General features: G+C 36.8%; 1 protein-coding gene across 1 annotated transcript in view; it reads left to right on the top strand.

The window, feature by feature from the left end:
- KCNH8 (potassium voltage-gated channel subfamily H member 8) overlaps positions 1-19,571 on the top strand; it is a 186,389-nt gene that overhangs the window by 86,993 nt on the left and 79,825 nt on the right. The window contains exons 4-5 of the mRNA XM_063409196.1: positions 12,002-12,129; positions 14,414-14,654. Of these exons, the coding sequence (XP_063265266.1) occupies positions 12,002-12,129; positions 14,414-14,654 (369 nt within the window). The remainder of the gene's footprint in view (positions 1-12,001; positions 12,130-14,413; positions 14,655-19,571) is intronic.

Genomic DNA, 19,571 nt, shown 5'->3' with positions numbered 1-19,571 from the left:
TTATACCTGTCAGGAGGCAGTATATTGGGATGGGGAAAATAACCATACAGCTACCTAGACTTAAAACAACCAAAGCAGTTGAAATAGTTTCAGGATGTATAGGCACCATGCAGCTCTATCTATGGAGGAAGTGGGATTGAGGCAGAGTTTTACCCCAGTATTCCCACTGCCCAAAGGAAGAACATATTGAGGAAGTCTTTATGTCACAATGATTCAGTTACTTCCTCCCTAGGATGACTTTGCTCATCACCATCAAAGTAAGAAGGGTCTGAAGCTCTTCTGCCGTCATCAAAGAGAAACTCCTTTCCTCCTGGCCTGTGGACAATGATTTAAATACTTAGGGGACAAAAAAGAAGCTGTCTTTCTCTCCCTGTTCCCTTTTGCATTTGTAAGCACGTAGATGCTCTCTCTGTCACCTTTTCACCTTCTTATCTGAGCAAATAAGTTGTATTTGAGCCTTGAATCTTTAGAGACATATCAATCTTTGTAGCTCTTGCTTTAACCTTGCACCAATGTCATGTGTGTGTGCCAGTTCCATTCTAGCAGCTCTCAGAGAAGCACAGGGCATGTCCTGGAGCTGAGGGAAAAGTGTCCTTTGTGATAAATGTAGAATGAAAATGAGAAAAAAGAAAAGCAAAGTCTGATTCTTGAGCAAATGCAGAGCAGCAGACTATTCTGGTTTATCCTGGAAGGTTGAGAAAATGCATATATTAGCAACCAAAAAGTTCATACTCACCAGTTCCTAGATAAATTTATACCATTGCTTCCAGATTTTCCTTATAAAACAAAGTTATCAAGATGGGAGGAGAAGACAGTAGCTGTTTGTTTGGGTTTCTGCTTTGTTTTGTTTTTCGATTTGTTGGCAGATTGTTGGAAAGTATCTTTAGCCACTCCTTTTAAAGTTTGGAAACTCAGCCATATAAGACAGACAAGAGAAAGCATGGAAGAAATAGGGAATATGTTCAGTACCTATGTTGCTGAAGAACTTCTCAGAGTGTTGTGTGTGTGTAGGTGATTTTTTAAAGAGTCAGACTATTTACAACCTTTCTATATAATTTACAACCTTTTTTATTTCTATGGAAAAAAATCTGAAAAGGGACAAATATCTTTAAAGATTTTCCTGGCCTAGACACAGCCTGGTATCTGACATTTTATGAAGAGTCCATGAGGACTAGAATGCATATTTCATGTGTACTTTGTGTTCAGAAACATATTTAGGAGGCCTTGGGCCATTGCAGAATTTAACTATAATTGCAGTTACAGGGCATGTAGCTCATGCTGTAGATCCTCAGAGCAATTCTGAGGTCCTGTAAAGACACAGCAAGTAAGATCTACTACAAATGAGTTTTGCATAGCTGTAGAAGAGATGGGTTTACAACTATCTGTCCTAAATTGTATACTTAAAATTGTATAACCAATTGAGTTTGGGACCAGTCACTCCCAGAGTCTGAGAATTTCATGCCTTGAGAGATAACCAGAACTTGCTGGTTCTTTCAATGATCACATGGAACATATACACAGACATCATAGGATTTTGAACTTATATATTTCTTAAGTTTAAAATCTATTTTCTAAAAAATCTATTCTCCTTCCCCTGCTGTTTTAACTCAGGGCAAGTTACACTGACCACAAAACACTTTTATGGGTGACTTACCTGGTTCTGTATTGTACATAAATCTATTAAGAAAACAAGTCTTCATTCTCAAAAGACATGCTTTCCTTGCAAGACAGCAATTATTCAGGTACATATATTACTATTTTCACCTGAGTGAGCAAGGTGTATTTTAACAACTTCATCTGTGCAAGCTTTTTTAAAAATTATTTTTACAATTAATTATTTTGAAATTATGATCATCTTTTTCTGAATATAAAAAAGTAGGAAAAAATATCAATATACAAAATACATGATTAAATTTATGAAATTAAAGGAAAAAAAACCCCTCAGACTCTGAGATATTATGACCTTAAATACTACACACTTTCATACGAAGAGATATTAACACTTGCTGAAGAGAATGAAAAGTTTCTTGGTGACTTAGATAGTTGGCATTATTTAAATTCTAGGGTTTCTTGAAAAATATTTCAAATATTCTCCTTATTATTAGAGTTATGTTTTTGTTCATAATGATATATAAGTATATCACTGTCTCATGAGCCTTGTGGGAATTTGCTGTGGGAAATGCAAACTATTCCAGGAAAAAAAAAAGTCACGTTAAAAACAGCTGGAACTGAGTGATGACCCAGCTGTGAATTTAAGGCTACATTTTATTCTTACAGAACAACATATGACCACTCACTTCAGTTGAATCAATAGACATATCTCAAATTTGATTATATAAAATGTATATATACATAATAAAATTATAATTTTCCCATTTGTGAGACAATTCTAGAGTAGTAACAGAAGAAAGCTGGCAAATAAAATATTTTTACATAATTACAAAATTGCTATTGGAATATTTTACTTCATTGTAAGAGTTCTGTAACTTTTAGTAGTAGTATTAATAAATGAGAAAACAGTTTGAAGTAATTCACTTTCAGAGTTCTTCTCTGAAACTCAGCCTATTAGAAACAGTTGAAGAGAGGTATGTCTTTTGGATCTTTTTTTCCCAATTCTGAGTTTTATGAGACAGACCCAGATACAGGCATCTAAAAAGGAGAATGCATTTATTTATTTAAGCATATACTCCCATCCACCACCAAAATGGAAGAGGAGAAACAACCCTGTGGATTGCATTTTATGGAAATGGTTTGCTCTAGCTCACCCCTGGAAAATGTATGGTTTATCCCAAGTCTGTACCCTCCCTGCAGTATCCTGTATCTGTAACCTCATTGGCTGGAGAATGTTACCGCACCCACTTTGAACCTCTGTGTTAAGGGTGCAATCCAAGAGGGCTCTTCCTCTTTTGCCCTGGTGTCTTTGGAGACTGCTCCCTCCCCCCATACTCTCCCCTTCTCCCCCTCTCCCCTTCTCTTCCCCCTCTCCCGCAGGACCATGCTCCCTGCCTGGAGTGAGACTCTGAATAAACCCTCATCTCAGCAGCCGGCTGAAGTCTCTTTGCCTGCCAGCACGGGAACACCCACGACCCTAGGACCTAGCGCGGGGCAGTCCCGGCGCGAGCAGACACGTGGCCCCGGCCCCGCCGCAGCGCGCGCGGGCCCCAGCACCGGGAGAAGCCGCGCAGAGAACAGGCGCCCCTCCCCCCGCTCGGCAGCAGCGGCGAAAAGGGCCCCGCACACCGTCGATCGAGCCCGAGCAGCCAACGCCCCTGGACAGCAGCGAAAAGAACCAAACCCCGCATTCCCCATAACTCGGTTTTGTAAATTGTGTAACCTCCTTCCTTACCCTTACTCCCTCCTCCCCTTGCTGCTCCTTCTCCCTAACCCTATTTCCCTTAACAAACCCCCGAGAGTTAACCCCTTCCTGCTAAACCCGGCACGGCATGGCTAGTGCCATGTGTGCTGTGACCGCATGGCCACCATGGCCACGTGCTCTCAGTCCCACCTTCCGCTTTCCAAGTCCCACAAGGTAAACGCTAAGAAACCAAACCCCAAAGCTAAAGTGAATTTGTAATACCAGTTTTATAGCCTTGTAGAATTGTTAATTCTACTTTCCCCATGAAGTAGTTTTACAATTATGCCTTTCTAGCTTTTGTGTGTGTGAATATTGTAGATTCCCCTGTTTTCTGTTTTAGAAAGCAGAGGCCTTTTCAGGTCACATGTGTAGATCCAAGGGAAGCAGTTTTTGAATTGTCTTCTTGTAAGGCGCAATTCAGTGGTAGACTATTGAATCAGTAACGCTTTTGGATTTATGCTGTCCTCAGTTAGTTCTGAGGGTGACTGATAACCTGATATGGTGTCTGAGAAAGTATTTGACGGTTTTTGTAGGTTTTTTTGTTTTTCTTTTGATGACCTAAAACTGGGGGGTTTTTGGTTGAACCAGTTGGAAAGTGAAAGGAGTGATTTGGTTCAGATCCGTGAGTGTTGGTGACTTGCTGTTCAGGCCTTACGGGATCCCGTGGCAGATCAGTGGCAGCTTGAGTTGATTTAAACTCCTCACTGCCCCTGCCCAGCCCCAATGGGGGAACTGCAGCAGGCCACCTAGAGAATCTGAGGCCATGTGTGGAGCCCGGGGAACTCCACGTGTTTTCCTGTCCCTAGAGTGGGAGCAGAGGTCAGCGCTTCAACCTAAAACTGGGGGCTGTGGTGGTCTGAAAAGCCAGTTGGAAAAAGCTAGACACTATTAGGCCAGTCACGCTGGAAAGGCTCAAACAAATTTGTTAATTTGTTTCAAATCTTGCAATATAAACCCACATAACCCGTGTACTGCAATTACAAAGTCAGATAGACTGTTCACAGTATAACATAATCCTTACTGCAATTGTATTTGGTTTTATGCTGCAAAACTGTGTAATTACTATTTCATTTTTAAATTGTTAATTGTCATATGTCATATTTCTCTTCTCACGTTTTAAAGAAAAAAAGGGTGAATTGTGGATTGCATTTTATGGAAATGGTATACTCTGGTTCACCCCTGGAAAATGTATGGTTTATCCCAAGTCTGTACCCTCCCTGCAGTATCCTGTATCTGTAACCTCATTGGCTGGAGAATTTTACTGCACCTACTTTGAACCTCTGTGTTAAGGGTGCAATCCAAGAGGGCTCTTCCTCCTTTGCCCTCGTGGTCTTCGAGGACTGCTCCCTCCCCCCATACTCTCCCCTTCTCCCCCTCTCCCCTTCCCTTCCCCCTCTCCGCAGGACCATGCTCCCTGCCTGGAGTGAGACTCTGAATAAACCCTCATCTCAGCAGCCATCTGAAGTCTCTTTGCCTGCCAGCACGGGAACACCCACGACCCTAGGACCTGGGGGTCTCCCGGGGGGGGTCCCTCGGGAGATCCCCAAAATTTAAACTACAACACAACCCTTCTTTTGGCTTTGTGTGTCTGCTTCCTCACACCTTTTTTTTTTTCTTCATAATGGAAGAATCAGCAGACCTAAATGCAGTTAAGGATTTTTATCTCATAAGCTGTTTAAAGGTCTTTCTAGTTCATACAAACATTAGTATTAACGTATAAAATTGGTTCTTTTCTCTTTCTGTTCAAAGCTGAATTTTCTCTGAAGGCATAATACTAAAAATTATGATAAACATACCATTGATTCTGTGTAAAATTTGCCCCTTTAAAAATGTTCTGTAATAACGTTTACCATGTCTAACTGGTCTATGTGTTAGGCACATCTTCTTATTGAATCAATTAAGCAGTTAACAGAATTTAAAAAGCAGCTAGAGGCTAGCCTGAATCCACCATACAACAAATAGTTTTGTGAATTGTTGGTTGTTATTGACAGAAAGAATGTGTCATGCAACCAACAGAACTCCTGCATCCTCTTGCCCATGGTGGTACTTCTATTTCGTCATTAATGCCAATGAAAACTTTTATCAGTTTTCTCTTAATTGGCAACTGCTGATGTACTGTCCCCTGAATAACAACTGAAAATTTGCTAGATTTTTAAAAACCTAGAAAAAAATTATATCAACTTTTCATACAATCTGGTTTTAGATGTTTGGTGTTTTTTTGTGTTCATTCAGAGTTGCTTTACCCCAGCTGTCTCCAGAATTTCCTTGGTGGTTTGTTTATCTCAAGGACTACCTATGAAATGTGTTTGTGTCAATGACACGAGATATGATTTTAAATCATCATGTTTCCTGTAGACATTGTTGTATTTATTTTATTGCACATGGGTTATTTATGGGGATCTATTCAAAGATCACACTTTCTGTTGTGGTATTCCTTACCTTATCACCTAACAAGTGATAAGGTTTCTCAAGACATGTATTAAAAGGACAAAAAACTTTATTGCACTTCTTACCCTTTTATAAGTAGACCTGTAAGATGAATAAATGACAGACAAATTCTTTAACAAATCATTCACTGAACCTAGGTTCAAAAAGGAACAATACCTGTCAGGTATTCCACGTAAAAACATCTCTCTGTGTGACTGGGCTGTGTGGTTGTGAGAGCATAAAGATAAACACAGGAAAGGTAATGGGGGATGTTTATTTCCCTGCCTGATTTCAGAATAGAGCAGCAGGAGAGATCACACACGTACCATAGTATACCACTCTGTTTTGAGCAGGGAAGGGTCCAACCAGAATTTAAAACCAGTGTTAACCTGTTTATTCTGCATTTTCACAATGTGCCTTCCACTGTGTGCATGGAGCAGCATCATGGATTTCTTCAGGTCTGTCCATATCCAAATAACTTTTAGCAATGGAATCCATTTGTGCTGTTCTACCCTGTTGTTGGTTTTGTTATTGTTCAAAAGGAAATCTAGTTTACACGTTCAAAATAATGTTATTTCTATGATAAGTTTTTTAGATAGGAGTTGGCATTACTTGCTGTTTCATCTCATGGTTGACTTTAATGTTGTAAACAATGAAATCAATGAAAAGTTCCTATCTACTCTGCCAATTTATCTAGTCCTTTGAGTAAAATGCTAGTAGAATAAAATTTTATCATTTTATTCCTCATACTCACCCTTGGCTTAGGTTTCAAAATAGCTAAGATGAAGTAATCTCATTATTTTATCGAATGTGTTTATAAAAGTGTACAGGATGTCAAATAAACCTAAAATTTAGAATTTTCACAGAAAACACCCACTATAGAGTCCATGTAAACCTGGAACTCACTGTTTTTCTTCAGGACTCTCTCTTGCAAAGTGTTTAAAAAGATCTATAGCTATATCACCTTTCCTACTTTTGCTCAGTCAGGATTATTGAGCACCATGACTTGAGATGGTCATATTTACACTCTTTGAAGAGGATAGTCCATGTGCCTGAATCAATCTTACCCTAAGCCTAACAACCCCACATGCCAAGCAAACAGGACAGTGGTGGCAATCAAGTAGTTGGGACTGGAACAAAATCTTGAGCGTGGAGCTAAAATCCTGAAAATATGAAAAAGCAATGAAGACTCATGGTCCTGTCCCTGGTGGTGAACCTGTCTTTCCTTGGCTCCTGTACTGCAGAAATACTGCTTAGAGATGCAGGTCTGCAGCCTCACAGCCTTTAGGATAACTCTGTAACGTTGGTTGTTGGTAGAACTACCATCTCTGTATAAAGTTACTCAGTTGTGCATGTGTTCCCATAACTAAATTCCCAGGCTTTACATCATCCCTCTCTATTTCATTCACATACTGCCAGTATATTGTGTTCTAGGTTAAATTTGAGAGGTGCAGGTAGCTTTTACTCATTCTACATGTTTTAGGTAAACACAGGCAAATCTCTTAGATTCTCCTGTGCCATGTGAATGAAATAGTAGATCTTAATTTTTTGGTTTGTGTCCATGCATATTTGTATTGAAAATTTTCAGTGGTAATGAACCATGATCAGACTGGAAGATATTTCCATACAAGAGTATGTCAGATATGTATCACACCAGAGGGAACTGTAGGTAGTGGTTTTAATTAATACATGAATGAGAAAAATCAAAGCAGTTCTTTTGAAGGAATACAAATTAATGCTATGAAGAATGAGGAAAAACTACCAAAGCTGAGACATTTTTTGTAAATAAAATGCAAACTTCCTGGCCAGAGCAGGTTAGTCCATTTTAGTATTTGGAAAAAAATGCATTTCATGATCTCTCTCCACACAGGTTGTTTGCTACAGAGTGAGCATAGTGTTTCTGGGTTATATCAGGGTTGCTCAGTCTTCACTAAGAGAGTGGGGAGGCACTGGAACAGCTGAGAACTGGAACAAAGAAGTGGTGAATGTTCCATCCCTGGAAGTGTCCAAGGCTAGGTTTGATGGGGCTTTGAGCAACCAGGTCTAGTAGAAGGTGTCCCTGCCCATAGCAGGAAGGTCTCTCCCAACTCGAATGATTCCATGATTCTATGATTCTAATAATGTGTCAGACTTTACCAGGAGAATGAAGTAATTATAAGCTGTGAAGTATTCTGGACTCTATCTAAGGCTTTGTTCTGACTATTCTGATTTTAGGAAATAGTTCTTCACCAGAAGTGTTATCAAGCTTGGAACAGGCTGCCCAGGGAAGTGATTGAGTCACCACCTCTGAAAGTATTTGAAAGATGTGTCCGAGTGCCACTCGGGAACAAGGTTTAGTGGTGGAGTTCACAATTAGTGATTGCAAATTGATAATCTGAAGGGTCTTTCCAACCTAAATTGTTCTAGGATTAGATGAACTGGTTTGAAGGAGAGCAGATGTACCTTTGGTGTCAGTTGAGTCACTAAAGCTGATTCTCCAGTTCTTCTGCATTGCTAGGGCAGCACATGCCTATAAAAATTTGTCAGAAGTTGTCAGGGTTTACATTTCTGATTTATACCTAAGTAGATTTTTTTTTCCAAAAGGACAAGAAAAGAGTTATGCCTCCACTTTCTATTAACCTTAAGTGGATGATTGAAGCCTCATGTTCTTTTAAAAACACAACGGAAAAGAGTTACAAAGACTTTTATGTCTGATTGTGCTTTCTTTTATTGCAATCTTCCCTCACTAGATTGTAAGTCTTAATCTGTTAGGAGACTAATATTAAGCCTAGCAAAGAGCTGCAGCATTATTTTCTTTTCTTAGAAAATCTTTTGTCATTCTGTCTGATGGTTGTGGTACTATACCTATCTTCATTTGAAAGAAAAACAATCAGAAGTACAGCAGCAAGCAGTTAAAAAATGTATTATCACTTTTCTGACAAAATGGAGATAAGACTAAATTGCAAGCATCCTTTTCAAGAACTGTCTTGGGGAGGGGATTACCATTACACAGGAAGAGGTGTGTAGAAACATCAGGAAATGGACCCTGAAATCTGGGATTTTTCTAGAACAAGATTTCTCACTGTATTTGGGGCGATGAGAAATATTTTTGATTTTAATCACAGAGCAAAAATAAGCCAGTTGTGTTAAAGTGAATTTCTGCTTATACTTGATTTTGTTCTTGGATTGGTTTTTTTCTAAGACTGGCCATGGAAAAAAATTTAAAAATCAAGTCTGTCAGGTACCTAGATTTTTGAAGAACCAACAGATGGGAGTTTATAAAAAATGAGCTCTTCCAGAATAGTGAGCTGTGAACTGTGTATGACAAGAAAAGAGAGATGGTTACAGAAAATAATCACATAAACGTAGAGACACACCTGGTGAACAATGCAGTTTGCTAAGGCTCAGGATTGCTTCCTTTCCTGAAGGCATTGGGAGACCAGAAAGCAGGAGAATTCACAAATGTCATTCACTTGTTTATGTTATACACTATTGACATGTGCTCTGATGGTATCTTGTCTTCACAATCAACTCATTTTGTTCAGCTTCTAATAACAACCATAAAAACTTTTTTGCCACTTCTGGTTAGTAAGAAAATTGTCACTTCACAATTAATGTAATGCTTTCCTTATTGATGCTTTTCTGTCTCTAGGAGTTGAGTGACTCCCAATATTAACACAGAGGTAGCATTAATCCTTTGTAAATAGTGTAATCAACATGTGATGGAAGTTTTCACTTGTTGTGAAAATATGCAATTGGTGTGATTTTAAGTGTCATATCAAGTCCCACAGCCTGAGCAGGTTAGTGAGTACAACATCCTTAGTGCCTGAAATGCTGAACCTAGGTAGGAGAGATGGAATCTGTGTAAAGTCAAAAATTATCAGGCTGCTGACACGTAAAATTTAAAACCTTACAAGGAACCTGTCTTCATTTAACGAGTGGATAGAAAGTGAAACTCTGTGTCAGTAAGTAATGGGGAAAAAAAGAAATAACTGAATATGTGTACATTGATTGTTTCCATAGTCTTATGGCATTTAGGAAAGAGATGGAATTGTGGACAGCTTTAGCTCAGTGCTCAGCATATGAGAGAAGGGCACACCTGAGGTCAGGAGTTAGAAAAAACCTGAAGGCAGTAGTACACCATTGTATCAGGCAATCGTGTATCCATAGCTTGACAGCCACATGTTATTCTGCAAATAGCTACTGAAAGGATACATTTAAAGCATGTATATGAAGTAACATGGGTGATTTAACTGAGGTGAAAAGACTCCCAAGGCTGACCAGAGGTAGAGAAATCCACTTCCACGCTGGAAGGGCCTCATATTGCTGGGGGTGTTTAAAGTACTCAGGGAAGGTCCCCCTGGAGGTACCAGGCCTGCCTTCTGAGCACAGCTCAATGTGGGTCTCACAACATATCACATCATCAAGGCTGTTTTGTCTGCCAGGATGGGCTACCTGGGGCTCTATAGGCTAAGGACAAGGACAGGTGCTAGACATGGTACAGTGTGAGGATGAACCCTTGAGCTAAAGCATCTCAAAAACATTGCTGGCCAGAAGCTCAGGAAAAGTTTTCCCAGCCTGCCTCATGGCAGATCTGAAGCCAATTTTATTGACTGCTTTTGGACGCAGTAGAGTAAACTGAGTGGCCTCATACAACACGGCAGTTTAGGTTGAGAAAGGAAAAAAGAGAGGCCTGTAAATAGTTTTAAAGAGAATTTCAAAGACATATGACAAAACCAGGGTACTATACCTGAACAGTTATACAGTGGGGACCCAATTCAATTGACTTAAATTCATTTTTCCTTAGAGAAAATGATAAGCACTTTGTTCTTACCCAGAATTTAGGAAGACTTAAAATTTAGTTTGAGTTTTAACTGGTTTGATGCTTGAGAGATGATTGTTTTTTTTAAAAAACAACATTAATTTAGTTGGATCTTTTCTGAAATAATGCTTTTTGTTCTATTTTTCTTCATTGTAGCTAACACCAATATGTGTTGGAGATGGGAAAGTATGAGGCTTCTCCATCTGCCTCCCTCAACTTTTGAGTAGCTATTTGGCTTTGCAGTACAGAGGTTTTCCTTTTTTATTTTTAATTTTCTTTTTTCCCCCTTCTCTTTATTGACAAGTTGAAAAAGTCCTCAACTTGAGAGTGCTCTTGCATGAATTACATGAAAACTTCTTTACTGAAAGTTCAGAAAATTTTTCCTCCTACATATTTTGTTATGTATAGTTCGTGCTGTTAAGCCAAAAATACATCAGTCTCCTATAATACAAATCTTTCTCACTTTTCTAGGCAGGTTTCAAGATGCAGCTATTTCACTTGATTCTAAATTCTGGCTCTGCTAATTAGTTTTGTGTTTTGTTAATTTTTTTTCCCTTAATTTGTATGCATTCAATTGACTTTAATTAAACCTCCTTGACAGACGGCTTCTTCCTTTAGTCCCATAATTTCTTTTTTCTTAATCCTGACACATCACAAAAAGTCTGCTTTCATTTACTCTGGCATCAATTCACTGTAATTCCATCAGAGTGACTGGAATTACTTTGAATTTACTGCTCTACAAGCAAGAACAAAATTTGTTCCCATGATTGACAATTACAGACATCTGAATGGAGGTAAAAACCACAAACCTTTCCAAAATAATGTTCAGTCTTTACTCTTAATGGGTTTCCTGTCACCAAGGAATATGTCAAGTGATTTTGCCACTGACCATGTGGTGGGAAAAGAAATCTAAATGCATGAATGTAAGAATTGGTTATTACTAATGAGCAAGCTTACAAATTAGCATATTCTGACATCATGGAAGCCTAGTACAAATCAGACCCTCTGTTTTTAAAAAGTACACCACAAGGGATTTTTTTTTCTTTCTGTGAAGTGGGAGAGAGAGTAGGATCACCTCAAAGTTATTTTCAGTGGTTACTCCAAGACATCCTTCCTTCTGGTCAGTAATGTCTACTTTCTGAAACAGTAGAGTACATTTTTCTTATCTATGAAATCATAAGTTGCTATTACTTGCTTCTGAGTTGTGTGAGGACATTTGACAATTAAAATTTTACAGTGGTTTTCATTTGCCCTTCAGAAGAGGGAGGTTTTGTTTCTTTGCTGTGAAAGATTAAGCGAAATAAAAGGTGTGCATAATATTTGCATTCCTACCAATGTCTGAAAAGTCAGTTGTTGAGATCCCAAAGGTTAAAATGTTATTTCTTGATCTTTAATGGACTCTCACTTCTGGTCTGCAGAAAAATGGAAAGGAAGAGGAAGAGCAGGATCACATTTTGAGTCAGCACGCAGACGGAGTAGAGCTGTCCTTTATCATATCTCTGGGCATCTACAAAGAAGAGAGAAGAACAAATTAAAAATTAATAATGTAGGTGAAGTTTTTTTCTTCCCCTCCATCCCCTGCCCCACCAAAAAAAACCCCACAAAAAAACCAAAACTTTTTTGCAGTATTTTTGCACTATCTTAAAAAAAAAATAATTGAAAATGCTGTAAAAGGTCAGTGAGTAGTTGAGAAATATTCTGGTCATAAATTTACAGTAACAAGGATTAGAATGCTTCTCACTGAAGTATATTTCTGCTTTCTGTGGTGTTTGTTACTGTATAGCAAGATAGCGCATTTAATCATACTGGAAACAAACACTTAATGCCATGAAAGCCACATTATAAAATTTCTCAGAACTTAGATTTTACAGGTTCTCAGAATTTAGGTTCCAATTTACTTTCTCATTTCAATTATTTTACCTCAATTATTACTATTTGCAAAAAAAAAAAAAAAAAAAAAAGAGACTCTTGCTGAAACTCTTAATACTGTTGAGCTCCAAAAGGTCACAGTTCATTTAGGCAAGTTTTCACGTGAATTTCTCCAACTTTATGCTGTGATATTTATCTTTTAATCTCCAAATTGAAGTTGTAATGTTTCTGTCTTCAAATTATTTCTGTATTAGCCCAGTAACTATAACTAATGAGTAAGTTCACAAAACATGCTGCAAATATTGCTAACACTAAATCACACCATAGACAAACCAACAATAAAAGAACAGAATTACTTCTAAGGAAATGTTAATGAGAAAAAATAACTGTCCTGCTTTGTGAGTACAAATTAAAAGTCAAAAAAACTTGGTAAAGATTAAGGACATGAAAATACACAACTGGTATATATGCCATAGGGCACACAGCCACTTCCACTGAATTTAAATATTAAATGTTGAAAAAAGTTTAACTGTTGAAAAATGATTAATTTTTTTAAAGTTACAAATGTTTCATGTTAAAGAAGCATAATAATAACTTTAAAAACCCTGCAAAATATTGCCATGTCTTCCAGGGATATTTTCATTGTATAGTCATGTGATAATATTTTTTAGGAACATGACTCTTAAATAGATTTTGATGACTTGTACTGTTAAATTGGTAATGCAGATGTTATTATACCATGTTAAAACATTTCTTCTGAGACTAATTTGCTAGCTTTAGTACATGCATTTTTAGAGCTATGGATTGGAAACAATATGAAAAATGCTTTCTTTTCCATGGTTAAAAAATGGGCTGACTCTAAGAACAGTGAGATTTCAGCTGCTTAAATCCATTAATAAGAACCAAGAATAGAGAAGGCAATGACATCACTATTTCAAAGGAAACAAAGAGAAAGGCTGTGACAGACAAGGCAAATGTAGTTAAGTCTAATGCAGGTTTTGTCTTTTTAATTTCATAGTGAATAAGTTCAAGATCAGAATTAATCCGAGCTTGTTGAATGCACAATATTGTTTTGGGAGGCTCTTTGTTACTGGAGCAGCATTAACCAGGAGCAAAGCAACAGTGAGCAAGAATTTTGTCAGTAAATAATGCAAGACAGGTCATGTCCCACATGCTGCTTTTTAGGAGGGTAGGTGGTTTCTGTTAAAGTTCTGAAAGCTAAGAATTTCTACAGCCTAACCCTGATATCTTGGCTGCATAAAACAGTGGTAAGACACAGACTTAAGAAAAAGCTTAGTCTAGTGACAAAGTTAGTCAGTTCTGGAGCCATATTATGGTAGATTAATAGTTTGATTTCGTTCAGGAGTGCAAATTTAAAGAAAATCACAAAGTTATTCCTACTAATTGTGCTTTCATTCACATGAACTGGATTCCTGCACATGAAACTAAACCAGGAGAGGTGCTGTTCAGTCCACAGGACCAGACTAGACATCGTCTGAAAGAACCTCCCCACAGCTCTTGAATAAGATGTTTTTCTTCAATACCAGCTACTTCTTTCTATATGTCCTTATTTACAGTACAATGTCTTAATGCATTCAAAGCTCTCACCTATCTTCTCAGTAGAAAAACATTGCTTTGCAGTGAGAATTAGTTCAATAGAAGAAGAAATAGCTTGCCAGATGCAGTCCCCTCTTACTCCATTTAATCTGAAACTTATTAGTCTTCTTCCTGCCTCAACATTCACAAAAGTTATTCCGTGAGCAGGACCACCTGTATAAATAAGTGTGAGATCTAGGTTAGGAAAAAAGTAGCATTTGTTCTTGCCTGCATATGAGTATTTCATGTGTGATTATGATTTTTTCTACAAAGAACATTAATCACTTAGCGGCTGCATTGCAAGAAACTCTTCTGTGTAATCAAATCATTGTTTTGTCTCATTATTTTTTTTCTCTCTTTTTCAGAATGTTTTCGTAGATAAACCAGCATTTCCAGAATACAAAGTTTCAGATGCAAAAAAATCCAAATTCATATTGCTGCATTTTAGCACTTTTAAAGCTGGCTGGGACTGGCTTATTTTACTGGCAACGTTTTATGTTGCTGTGACTGTACCTTACAATGTTTCCTTTATTGGCCATGATGAGCTGTCTACAACTCGAAGCACAACTGTCAGTGACATTGCAGTGGAAATTCTCTTTATCATCGGTAAGATATGTTTGGGGGTTGTTTGGGATCTCTTTTCTGAAATTTAGGATTTTCACAGAATGAATAATAGTTTAGAAAAGGAAATAATCATCCATTTCATGACTTTAAAGAAAATCAGTTTTAGCTGTATGGCTTGATATTTTATCTGAACTTTAGATCATTAAAAAAAAAAAAAAAATCTTTTTTTTTCCTTTAAATTGATTTAGGTGGGTTTGCTGTTAGTGAAAAGGCACTTCTGTTTTCAAGGAGGATTGAAACCCATTATTTCACCCTGGCAATGTCTAAAACTTTACCCATATAGGAACGTGCCCTGGAATTGCTACAGTTTTGTTCACGATCTATGGGGGAGGCGTTGTGGTTTTTTGTGGGGTTTTTTTTGTGTAGGGGTTTTTTGAGGGTTTGTTTGTTTGTTTGTTTTTGGTGGGGTTTTTTTTTGGTTTTGTTTTTGTTTTGGTTTTGGGTTTTTTTTGTTGTTGTTGTTGTTTGTTTGTTTCACACTTAGAAGAGTTATGAACCACAAGCTGAATAGATTTTTTAAAGTATTGATGTAAGATTAAAATTTACTCTGAAATAACACAGTACAATGTCAATATGCTATATTGACAACTGAGATAGAATTTGAGAGATTTGAGTTTGTCATCTGACCCATTCTCTAAACTTTTTATTTCTGTGATCCGTTTAATTCTTACATCTCTTAAGAATCAAAAAGGAAACAAGGTCATATCTAAAAATGGCTTTGTATCAAAGAAATTTCTATTTGTTTTGTAGTATTTTTTTTAATTTATTTCTGAATATTGAAAATAATCCCTTTGAGGGATTCTATCCCTTTGAATAGAGTCAAACAGATTGTTCCCCAAGATTTTACTGTTATAATACCACTCAGTGCTGTCACACTGCTAAACCAGAACTCAAATCTGTGTCTACTTGCAAGTGAATAAGCCATTATTTTTAAGAAATAAGCCAAGTTGAGTATGTCTTTCTTGAATGTGAAAAGGGTTTGGATGTGTTCAGAGAGAGAAAGAGAACAAAAAAAAAATAAAGTAATTTTCAGGTTTGAAACTTCTTTTCCACTATAATCTTCCCTATTTTTTGGTGTAAATTTTTGTGTAAAAATATAGCTTAGCTCAAACATTAAAAGCAACATTATAATCTTCTTTAAGAGAACTAAAGAAAATTGAAACACCATAAACTCTAAGCAACAACTCAGAAGATTTTCTTATAAAAATTTTGAAAAGTTTATTCCATTTCTCTGTCAGCTTTATTGTAGACAGTAAGACTGGTAGGTGATATGGATGACAGAAGAATCAGATGTTATGATGTATAAATATTTGTTTCTTCCCTTGGTCATTGTTTTGTCATTAGACTTAAGGTCTAAATTTCCATTTTATGCTCACTATTAGACCTTGGTGGACTCTTTCACATTAATGCAAACAATTCACATTCAAAGTTCTCTAGCACTGCACTAAGAAACTTGCGTTCTGCAATGCAGATCATCAAGGATCATCCTGTGTCTTGTGTAAAAAGAGTGAGATTATGACTCTAGTCAGTCATAAATTAATGTTACATTAAGAAAATGAAATCAAATAATCTCGCTTGAGGTACCTGGGTGACTTTATAAAAAGAGTAGACTCAAGGTTACAATAGTTTGATAATGGTGTAAATAACTGGTTTATGTTATAACTGTTTATTTGAATATAAGCACAAGAGAGTGTAGTCAGTCTCCAACTGATTTATGTGCTGTAGTTATTCATTTGAAACAAGACAGATGGTGAACTGCTCAGTGTTACTTTTCTGGTTATATATTTTGCTGGAAATATGGAGGCTTTATATCAGTAAGTCAAAATCAAACACATCTCTATGATCAACAGAATAGCTGAGTAAGAAAAATAAAGCAAAGAAGACTTTCTGTAAATTTTACTTCATATTTTCCAGTTAGATTTTTCAGTCTGTAGTCCAGGAAATCAAACTATGGCTGTAACTAAATGCATTCAAAGAAATGTGCATGGAGCACTAGAAGAGACTTTGACTAATCATGTTACTGGTAACCACAAACACTGTACTGTAGAACACAAATATTTCTCCCCCAGAGTTTGAATAATGGCTCAATTTTCCCCCAGAAATTTTCTTCCTAGGGTTAATATCTGATTTAATTCTCCAAGTCTGAGGAAAGTTTTATGGAGTATTTTCAGGACATTGTCATATTACATTTAAATCCCTGCAGTGAATTTAAAGAAAATAGTATGTTTATGATCATCTCTCCAGTGTCCCTTGTCTGTTAAAATGTTGAATTAATACGTCTCAGAACATATATAGCTATATTGAAAGTAGTAAGATTGACAGCATACTTAAATTTAAGCATAAGTTTCCGGGCATTTGTTGAACTGTGGCTCTGACAAGCACATCTTTCATGGACAATCTATGTGCTCTGAGAAAAGTCAGTGAGAAATGTTGAGAAAAATCCTTCTTCTGATGCTGCTGCCTCAGAAATGCAGTGGGGAGATCTGTTTGATATACAATTTTCAGTTCTATTACAGCTCTGTAGTCACGGATTGAGGTATGACAAAAGCCATGGATTGGAGAAATAGAGCCTATCTACTTTGATTTTATTCATATTTCTGAGAACATGGAGTAATATTCCTTTCATGAGCACAGCTTGCATAAACACTCATTTGGACTTGACAAGGTCTTTGTTTTTAGCTGCGTTATCCAAGCCTGACTGTATTCTTGGGCACGACTTGGGTGTGACTCTTGGGGATGGTTCTGTGGATGGCCAGGCCTGATGATCCTTGTAGGTCCTTTCCAACTCAGTTATTCTGTGATTCTCTGACGTGTGTCAACCTATGCTTAAGCATGATAAAAATACATATGGAAGCGTTCTTCTGACTTGAGGTGTTTACAAGTGAGAGCATTGATATAAATTAAATTATTTATGAGAAAAACATCTAGCTGGAGGTTTAACTACTTTAGCCTTTAAAGTTCTCTACAACACAGAGAGGAGATAAACAATAATAACAGCCCATTTTGTGACATTTTCAGGAAAGGGGATGAAGGTAGAACATAATTAGGTCTTCTTGTATGAAACTAAATTTTTCACTTGATGTTTCCTGTGATAACTTGTGTGATGTTGTATTTGAGTATACTTTCATGATCTGTTTCCCTTTGTTATGTGTGAAACCTTCTCTAACCTCCTCCTGTAAATAAATCTTTTGCTTCCTCTAATGAAAGATAGAATAGAATTGTTTAGTTTAATGGTTTAGTTTTAATTTTTTTTGATGGTCTTATGTATTCAAAATCCATAAAGAGGTGCAGAAAAGAGCTTGTTAGCCTTAATGTATTTTAAAAAACTCATTAAAAACATCCTAAGAAGTGTTCTACCTAGTGAGGGCTATTACCTGCTTTATTGCACTGTTTGCTTCAAAGTTTATGCCCCTGTATTTGCATAGACAGTAGCTGGGTCCTTCATTTCTGGATAGGTATGTCTGGGAGCCTGAATATAAATACTTCTAAGAAGCATAATGGATCTTGGTTACTTTTCAATAATATTTTTAAAGTTTTCTGTCTTCTGGAGAAAAAAAAGGCAGGAGAATCTCTCACCAAGTTCATTCAATTTAATTAGTAATAACCTTCCAACTGCTCAACTTTTACTCTTCCATAACTATCCAGTGCAGTGTTTTTATTTCTGCAACAGTTGCATACCAGTTTTCAGTACTGCCTTTCTTTATCTGTTTTGGGTTTTTTTTAAATTTATAGAACATCTTGATTAAAGCAAACAATATCTGAAAAATTATCAGTACTTTATTGTCTACTTACAGGAGTACTGGAATAGGAGGCCTTCAACAGGAATTGAGATCAATGCAATGGTTCAGCAAAAATATGCACAGGCTTCCTGGGTGGTGGAAATGCATTGTTTGCTGAATAAGATCAAAGGGGTCTGAGTGTTTTGTATCAAGGCAGCCAGGAGAAACTATAGAGAGAAGAGCTCAGTTTCCGATTTGTGGATCATCTAGTTTTTAGTGGAAAACAAACACCTGATACTAACTATGGCTATGAAGTTATACTTTTTATAAACAGACTGGAGAGTTATTTAAAATGATTTCCTGCAGTATAACTACTTTGCCACCCGTGGGGGAAAAACATCCTTTCCTCCACTCTCCACGCACACACTGGCATCTATGACTTGATCTATGCCTTACACTTTCAAGAGAGAAAATTGATCTTGATTTACACTAAGATTTCCTCTCTTTGTATGTATATTTCTCTCTCCCCCATTAAATATTATTTAATAAAGTGTTTTATCCGTAATTTGTGTTTCTAAATCATTATGTTTAAAATTGCTAGAGCTCTGATTTATGAGACATGACACTGATGACTAAGGGGACTTGTTTGGCCATTAATATAGATCACAAAAGTAAATTACTCAAAATCTTTCAAAAACTTTAAATCATATGATGTCCTTGAGTCTCACATGTTTAATATGTAGGACTTAAAACAGTGGTATGAAACTTGTAGAAATTAATGTAATCATTCATGACTTACACAGTAACTCAAGGATACATATTATTGTACTGAAAATAATATATGTTGAACGAAATTGGTTGGAATAGGATGAGGAAGTATTAAATGCTATAAATTTTATTAGATTTCATTAAAATGAAAGGCTCATTTTCTTTTTTCTTTCATCTTCTTATTCATTATTATAATGATTATCATTTCCTATCTTTGCAAGTGCACAGAAGGTCATTTAAAATTATTTCTGTGTCTAGGGGACCTCACATCTAAGAAAATTTCTGCATTTTGAAAGGAAATGGCAGCGTTTTGAATTTTTGAAAGTGTGGTTTCAGGATGTAATATTCTAAAATTCGGGGAAGGACCAAGGGAGTGGTTTGAAATTATCTCTGGGAATTTATTTCTAAGCAA

This window comes from Prinia subflava, chromosome 1 (genome assembly GCF_021018805.1).
Source record: "Prinia subflava isolate CZ2003 ecotype Zambia chromosome 1, Cam_Psub_1.2, whole genome shotgun sequence".
In the NCBI taxonomy this organism is placed as follows: Eukaryota; Metazoa; Chordata; class Aves; order Passeriformes; family Cisticolidae; genus Prinia; species Prinia subflava.
This window is presented reverse-complemented; position numbering and strand designations above follow the sequence as displayed.